The 8,588-nt window shown below is 48.1% G+C and overlaps 1 protein-coding gene across 1 annotated transcript; it reads left to right on the top strand.

The window, feature by feature from the left end:
• The first annotated feature begins 1,254 nt into the window (after positions 1-1,254).
• LOC142214583 (olfactory receptor 5V1-like) lies at positions 1,255-2,184 on the top strand. The gene has a single exon (XM_075283525.1). It carries the CDS (start codon positions 1,255-1,257, stop codon positions 2,182-2,184), a length of 930 nt encoding a protein of 309 aa, XP_075139626.1.
• The last annotated feature ends 6,404 nt before the right edge of the window (positions 2,185-8,588 follow it).

Below are 8,588 nucleotides of genomic sequence, written 5' to 3'. Positions count from 1 at the left end.
ATTTCAGCTTAGTTTAAGATCTCTACATCTTGGCATAGTCCGGAGAAGTCGTAAAAGCTTTGAAACATTTTTATTGCATTGTATGTACTTTTACAGATATAATGCATTTAGGAATGGGAAATATATAGGAAGTTCTTATACTTCTACCTTCTACTTAATTCACTGAATTCGCTCAAAAAAACACAACAAAATCTGCAACAAAAAAAGCTGCGTTTCTGCAACATGAGGCTTTAGACTTACAATTTTTTTTTTTTTTTTTACTTTCTACTGGTTTTTACAGATCAAATGTATTGCACCCCTATACCAGGTGCTCGATCCCATTTAATTTTGAATCCATCAGATGAGCTCCCCCCCCCGATGCCTCAGTCGGTAGCTTTTCTCTGATGCCCCCTGAAGCTAGACTAAGTTTAAATCCTATCTGAATCTGTATATGTTATTTTATTTATATTTTTACATTTTAGCTTAGTGTAGCTTCAGGAGAGTCCAAAATCGGGCTACTGATCGTGCCATCAGAGAAGCCAGTTTATGCCAGGTTCCCTCTAGTGTTTACCTCTCCTTCGTATGAATCCGAATGGGCACCCCAAATACAGAGAACCTGTTTCCTTAAAAAGAGACTCCAACGTAGATGTGACCCCAGCCTTAGAGATTTAGCACAAAATAGGATTGAGCAGCTCGATGGCCCAGTATGGCATTTGTATGTTCTCTTCATGTTGGGTGGGTTACCTTTAAGCTCTGTAGACTCAGAAAAAGTCAATGTGGAGAGCAAATTTTCATCAAAGGAAACCCCCAAAGAATAAAACAAAACAAATCCAAAACAGTAGCGTTTTTATATGATTGTGGTTCAAATAAAAGAATAACTCCAACATAGAATAGTTAGCATATCCTTGTAGTTGGCCGACACTTCTGCCGAGACAAGGCTCATCATCACAATGAAATTGGTGCAATCTACTGTTTGGTGGGTCCTTCCAAAATCTCATCAGTGAGATCTTTTACAACTTCTCCAATGTACACAATTCACATTGCACTGCAAGACAAGTATACGTGTCTCCAGTTTATGATTCTTATCCTTTCCTCTGTAGAGGTCTGAAGGCAACAAAATCTGTGCTTCACTAGTTGGAAGACGTTCTCAGTGGTGGAGAAGTTGGTAAGCAGTGACGTCAAGATACAATACAAATGTTAAATTCAGATCTTCTATTTGCTGATTCCATAAGTTTCATTCCTAATTATCACTCTAGGCTAATGATAAGAACTGATATGGAGATCTTGAATCAAACCTTGGTGAGGACTTTCATCCTTCTAGGACTTTCCAACATTCCTAGGTTGCAACCTATCTTCTTTCTCCTGTTCATCCTGATGTATATGGTGACTTTATCTGGGAACCTTCTAATAATCATTGTGGTGAGGCTTAATGCCTCTCTCCAGACACCCATGTACTTCTTTCTCAGTAACCTTGCAGTGATTGACATGAGCTTCTCCTCCACCGTTGTACCAAACCTTCTGAAAAACACCATTTCCCTGGATAGGACAATTTCTTTTTTGGGATGTGCTACACAGATGTATTTCCATTTGGGTCTAGGGGCTACAGAGTGCTTGATGTTGGCCGTCATGGCCTATGATAGATACGTTGCTATCTGTAACCCCTTACAATATAACATTATTATAGATAAGAGACGTTGTCTATCTCTGGCGGCCGGATCATGGACTTTGAGCTTTTTGATCTCGGTGATCCATATAGTTCTAACCTTTCAGTTGTCCTATTGCAAATCCCACCAAGTGAACCATTATTTTTGTGAGATGCCACCACTATTACGGCTTTCATGTACGGATACTTGGTTGAATAAATTTATAGTGTACGTGTGTGGTACGCTATTCACCCTCAGCTCTTTCCTATTAACGGTCTTATCCTATGTTTATATCATTTCCACCATACTAAAAATCCACTGCAACAAGGGAAGACTAAAAGCTTTCTCCACATGTGGGTCACATCTCACAGTTTTTTTCCTCTACTACGGCACGGTAATGAGTATGTACATGAGTCCAAGGTCCAGTTACTTGCCAGATCGTGACCGAGCATTCTCCATCCTCTATACGGTGGTGACCCCCATGTTGAATCCCATTATTTATAGTGTCAGGAATTCAGATTTCAAAGAATGTGCTCGAAAGACTTTTATCAGGAATTTCTAAAGTGTCTTATTCCATTATATTTGCTTTTATTGACCTTCAATTCAAGTTCTTTCATTCACCTTTAAGCTGTATTACTTGATCTTCCCGAGTTGATTAAACCTGATCAGGTAGGTTTTGTGTTTGGGGCTCCGGACCTCATCCAGAAAGCCGAAAGAGATGGTGTTCCTTCTCTGCGCCTGGCTCTGGATGCCGAAAACGCTTTTGACAGGGTCCACTGGAACTACCTTGATAGTCTCTTGGATAAGTTTGGAGTGGGCCCTGTCTTTAAGTCTGCTATACTATCTCTTTGCTCCCATCTGTCGGCTCGTGTGCTTTCCTCGGGCTTTCTGTCTGAGGCTTTTCGGATCTCGAATGGAACCTGCCAGGGCTGCCCTTTATTTCCTATTATTTTTGCGTTAGTGATGGAACCCCTGGCGGAGTCCATTCAGGTGGGTGAGAGTATTGAGGGTATTACTGTGGGCCGCCACAAAATTGGTTTATATGCTGACGACGTTATATTGGCTCTGACTTCCCCCAGTTCTTCCTTAAGTGCTGCTACTGACGCCCTTTAGAGATTTGGTAGGGTTTCTTATTATAAAGTTAATTCCTCTAAGTCCCAGATCTTGCCTGTTGTCATTTCACCTTTGTTGAAACGTGACCTTAGTCTTAAGTTCCCCTATCAGTGGAATGATTCCCGCATTGCGTATCTTGGCATATCCCTGATGGCGCCTAGCTCTGATTTCTTTGCTGCCAATTATATCCCCCTTCTGACTAAGATTTCCTCTCTCCTTACTTCCTTCTCTCAACCGATGCTGTCCTGGGCTAGCAGAATAGCCATTGTCAAAATGATGGCGTTACCCCTCATTTTATATACGTTCTGCACATTTGCCATTCCCCTCCCTGACTCGTACTTCCCTAAACTACAGTCTATTCTTTCTACTTTCATATGGGAGGGTCCGATTTAAAGTAAGGACAAGGCCTTGGTCCCATGGAGGTGCGGGTGTCCCAGATGTTAGAAAATATTATATGGCGTCTATCCTCGAACAGCTTAAGGTTGGTTGGGATGAGACCTCCAAATGGAGGTGGGCCGAGGTTGAGGAGAGCCTATTGGATGCCCCGCTTATGAGTATTCTGCACCCTAAGGACCTGATCCCCGCCACTGCACCCCTTCCTTTGTTAAGTATTAAGGCCTCTGTGACTGCCTGGCGTTATTTCTTGTCGCACACCTCCAGGGAAGATCTGGTTCCTTTGTCGAAATTGCCCCTACTGTATGTGACCGCCTTCCTCCTTCAGCTGCGACTTCGTGGGTGGGCCTCTATAAAGTGGCTCATCTTTATTCTGAGGAAGGGCTTAAATCGTTCTCTATTAGAGATGAGCGAACACTAAAATGTTCGAGGTTCGAAATTCGATTCGAACAGCCGCTCAATGTTCGTGTGTTCGAACGGGTTTCGAACCCCATTATAGTCTATGGGGAACAGATACTCGTTAAGGGGGAAACCCAAATCCGTGTCTGGAGGGTCACCAAGTCCACTATGACACCCCAGGAAATGATGCCAACACCTCTGGAATGACACTGGGACAGCAGGGGAAGCATGTCTGGGGGCATCTAACACACCAAAGACCCTCTATTACCCCAACATCACAGCCTAACAACTACACACTTTACACACTCAATACCACCTCTCTGACAGTAGGAAAACACCTTGAAACATGTGTATTTGGCACTTGCAGTGAGGAGAGCTTGTCACCAGCAGTGAATTTGGCCCTTGTAGTAAGTTGAGGTTGGCACCAACATTTGTTTTGAAAATCAGGGTGGATTGAGCCTCTAACCAGCAGAGTTTGGGCAAATTCATGGTGGAGGGAGCCTCTAAACACCCCAGTTTGGGCAAATTCATGGTGGAGGGAGCCTCTAAAAACCCCAGTTTGGACCAATTCATGGTGGAGGGAGCCTCTAACCAGCCCAGTTTGGGCAAATTCATGGTGGAGGGAGCCTCTAAAAAACCCAGTTTGGACCAATTCATGGTGGAGGGAGCCTCTAACCAGCCCAGTTTGGGCAAATTCATGGTGGAGGGAGCCTCTAACCAGCCCAGTTTGGACCAATTAATGGTGGAGGGAGCCTCTAACCAGCCCAGTTTGGACCAATTAATGGTGGAGGGAGCCTCTAACCAGCCCAGTTTGAACCAATTCATGGTGGAGGGAGCCTCTAAACAGCCCAGTTTGGGCAAATTCATGGTGGAGGGAGCCTCTAAAAAACCCAGTTTGGACCAATTCATGGTGGAGGGAGCCTCTAACCAGCCCAGTTTGGACCAATTAATGGTGGAGGGAGCCTCTAACCAGCCCAGTTTGGACCAATTCATGGTGGAGGGAGCCTCTAAACAGCCAAGTTTTGGGAAATTCATGGTGGAGGGAGCCTCTAACCAGCCCAGTTTGGACCAATTCATGGTGGAGGGAGCCTCTAAACAGCCAAGTTTTGGGAAATTCATGGTGGAGGGAGCCTCTAACCAGCCCAGTTTGGACCAATTCATGGTGGAGGGAGCCTCTAAAAAACCCAGTTTGGACCAATTCATGGTGGAGGGAGCCTCTAACCAGCCCAGTTTGGACCAATTAATGGTGGAGGGAGCCTCTAAACAGCCCAGTTTGGGCAAATTCATGGTGGAGGGAGCCTCTAACCAGCCCAGTTTGGACCAATTCATGGTGGAGGGAGCCTCTAACCAGCCCAGTTTGGGCAAATTCATGGTGGAGGGAGCCTCTAAAAAACCCAGTTTGGACCAATTCATGGTGGAGGGAGCCTCTAACCAGCCCAGTTTGGGCAAATTCATGGTGGAGGGAGCCTCTAACCAGCCCAGTTTGGACCAATTAATGGTGGAGGGAGCCTCTAACCATCCCAGTTTGGACCAATTCATGGTGGAGGGAGCCTCTAACCAGCCCAGTTTGGACCAATTAATGGTGGAGGGAGCCTCTAAACAGCCAAGTTTTGGGAAATTCATGGTGGAGGGAGCCTCTAACCAGCCCAGTTTGGACCAATTCATGGTGGAGGGAGCCTCTAAACAGCCCAGTTTGGGCAAATTCATGGTGGAGGGAGCCTCTAAAAAACCCAGTTTGGACCAATTCATGGTGGAGGGAGCCTCTAATTAGCCCAGTTTGGACCAATTAATTGTGGAGGGAGCCTCTAACCAGCCCAGTTTGGACCAAATAATGGTGGAGGGAGCCTCTAAACAGCCCAGTTTGGGCAAATTCATGGTGGAGGGAGCCTCTAACCAGCCCAGTTTGGACCAATTAATGGTGGAGGGAGCCTCTAACCAGCCCAGTTTGGACCAATTAATGGTGGAGGGAGCCTCTAACCACCCCAGTTTGGACCAATTCATGGTGGAGGGAGCCTCTAACCAGCCCAGTTTGGACCAATTCATGGTGGAGGGAGCCTCTAAAAAACCCAGTTTGGACCAATTCATGGTGGAGGGAGCCTCTAAACAGCCCAGTTTGGGCAAATTCATGGTGGAGGGAGCCTCTAAAAAACCCAGTTTGGACCAATTCATGGTGGAGGGAGCCTCTAACCAGCCCAGTTTGGACCAATTCATGGTGGAGGGAGCCTCTAAACAGCCAAGTTTGGACCAATTCATGGTGGAGGGAGCCTCTAAAAACCCCAGTTTGGACCAATTCATGGTGGAGGGAGCCTCTAACCAGCCCAGTTTGGACCAATTAATGGTGGAGGGAGCCTCTAAACAGCCAAGTTTTGGGAAATTCATGGTGGAGGGAGCCTCTAACCAGCCCAGTTTGGACCAATTCATGGTGGAGGGAGCCTCTAAACAGCCCAGTTTGGGCAAATTCATGGTGGAGGGAGCCTCTAAAAAACCCAGTTTGGACCAATTCATGGTGGAGGGAGCCTCTAATTAGCCCAGTTTGGACCAATTAATTGTGGAGGGAGCCTCTAACCAGCCCAGTTTGGACCAATTAATGGTGGAGGGAGCCTCTAAACAGCCCAGTTTGGGCAAATTCATGGTGGAGGGAGCCTCTAACCAGCCCAGTTTGGACCAATTAATGGTGGAGGGAGCCTCTAACCAGCCCAGTTTGGACCAATTAATGGTGGAGGGAGCCTCTAACCACCCCAGTTTGGACCAATTCATGGTGGAGGGAGCCTCTAACCAGCCCAGTTTGGACCAATTCATGGTGGAGGGAGCCTCTAACCAGCCCAGTTTGGACCAATTAATGGTGGAGGGAGCCTCTAACCACCCCAGTTTGGACCAATTCATGGTGGAGGGAGCCTCTAACCAGCCCAGTTTGGACCAATTCATGGTGGAGGGAGCCTCTAACCAGCCCAGTTTGGGCAAATTCATGGTGGAGGGAGCCTCTAAACAGCCCAGTTTGGGCAAATTCATGGTGGAGGGAGCCTCTAACCAGCCCAGTTTGGACCAATTAATGGTGGAGGGAGCCTCTAAAAAACCCAGTTTGGACCAATTCATGGTGGAGGGAGCCTCTAAACAGCCCAGTTTGGGCAAATTCATGGTGGAGGGAGCCTCTAAACAGCCCAGTTTGGACCAATTCATGGTGGAGGGAGCCTCTAAACAGCCCAGTTTGGGCAAATTCATGGTGGAAGGAGCCTCTAACCAGCAGAGTTGTGGGAAAGCAGGGTGGAGGGAGCCTCTAACCAGCAGAGTTGGTGGAAATCAGGGTGGAGGGAGCCTCTAACCAGCAGAGTTGGGGGAAATCATGTTGGAGGGAGCCTAGTATTAGCAGAATTGTGCAACGCTTATGGTGGATGAGTATGAGGATGCGGAGGAATTGGAGAGGTTGAGTACAGACATGGAGTTTCATGTTGGGGTGCTTTACACAGGTGGGCACAAAAATGAAGGCTCTATCCAGTGGTGGTTCATTTTTATCAAAGTGAGCCGGTCGGCACTCTCAGCTGACAGACGGGTGCGCTTGTCAGTGATGATGCCACCGGCTGCACTGAACACCCTCTCAGATAGGACGCTGGCGGCAGGACAGGACAGCACCTCCAAGGCATATAGGGCAAGTTCAAGCCACAGGTCCAACTTCGACACCCAATACGTGTAGGGCGCAGAGGGGTCGGAGAGGACAGGGCTGTGGTCGGAAAGGTATTCCCGCAACATGCGCCTATACTTCTCACGCCTGGTGACACTAGGACCCTCCGTGGCGGCACTTTGGCGAGGGGGTGCCATCAAGGTGTCCCAGACCTTAGACAGTGTGCCCCTCGTTTGTGTGGACCGGTGAGAACTTGGTTGCCTACTGGAGGAACTGCCCTCCCTGCCGCCACTGTCACATGCTGGAAACATCTCCATCATATTCTGCACCAATTGCCTGTGGCAAGCATTGATGCGATTGGCCCTCCCCTCTACCGGAATAAAAGACGAGATGTTGTTTTTATACCGGGGGTCAAGGATAGCAAAGATCCAGTACTGGTTGTCCTCCATGATTTTGACAATACGCTTGTCGGTTGTAAAGCACCCCAACATGAACTCAGCCATGTCTGCCACAGTGTTAGTTGGCATGACTCCTCTGGCCCCACCGGAAAGTTCAATCTCCATTTCCTCCTCATCCTCCATGTCTACCCATCCGCGCTGCAACAATGGGACGATTCGAAGTTGCCCGGAAGCCTCCTGTATCACCATCACATCATCGGACAACTCTTCTTCCTCCTCCTCCTCCTCCTCCTCCTCCTCCTCCATTAAACGCAGTGAAGCGGACAGATGTGTGGACCTACTCTCCAGCTGTGACGGATCGGATGCTATCCCTAACTCCTCTGTGTGATCTGAGTTATCCCTGATGTCAATCAGGGATTCTCTCAGAACACACAAGAGCGGGATTGTAAGGCTCACCATCGCATCCTCAGAGCTCACCCTCCTTGTGGACTCCTCAAAGACCCGTAGGATGTCACAAAGGTCTCTCATCCATGGCCACTCATGGATGTGAAACTGAGGCAGCTGACTTTGTGGCACCCTAGGGTTTTGTAGCTGGTATTCCATCAAAGGTCTCTGCTGCTCAACCACTCTATTCAACATCTGAAACGTTGAGTTCCAGCGTGTGGGGACGTCGCACAAAAGCCGGTGTTGTGGCACATGCAGGCGTTGCTGGAGAGATTTTAAGCTAGCAGCGGCTACTGTCGACTTGCGAAAGTGGGCGCACATGCGCCGCACTTTCACCAGTAGCTCTGGAACATTGGGGTAGCTCTTTAGGAAACGTTGCACCACTAGGTTGAAGACGTGGGCCAGGCATGGAACATGTTGGAGTCCGGCAAGCTCCAGAGCTGCTACCAGGTTCCGGCCGTTATCACAAACGACCATGCCTGGGCCCAGGTGCAGCGGCTCAAACCATATTGCCGTCTCATCGAGGAGGGCATCCCTCACCTCGGAGGCAGTGTGCTGTCTGTCCCCCAAGCTGATCAGCTTCAGCACAGCCTGCTGACGTCT

Source organism: Leptodactylus fuscus, chromosome 7, assembly GCF_031893055.1.
Source record: "Leptodactylus fuscus isolate aLepFus1 chromosome 7, aLepFus1.hap2, whole genome shotgun sequence".
Lineage (NCBI taxonomy): Eukaryota > Metazoa > Chordata > Amphibia > Anura > Leptodactylidae > Leptodactylus > Leptodactylus fuscus.
The sequence above is the reverse complement of the archived record's forward strand: the minus strand, read 5'-3'. Positions and strand labels throughout refer to the sequence as shown.

Excerpts from the sequence above, each read along its gene's own strand:
- LOC142214583 (XM_075283525.1), top strand. The coding sequence starts at position 1,255 with ATGGAGATCTTGAATCAAACCTTGGTGAGGACTTTCATCCTTCTAGGA.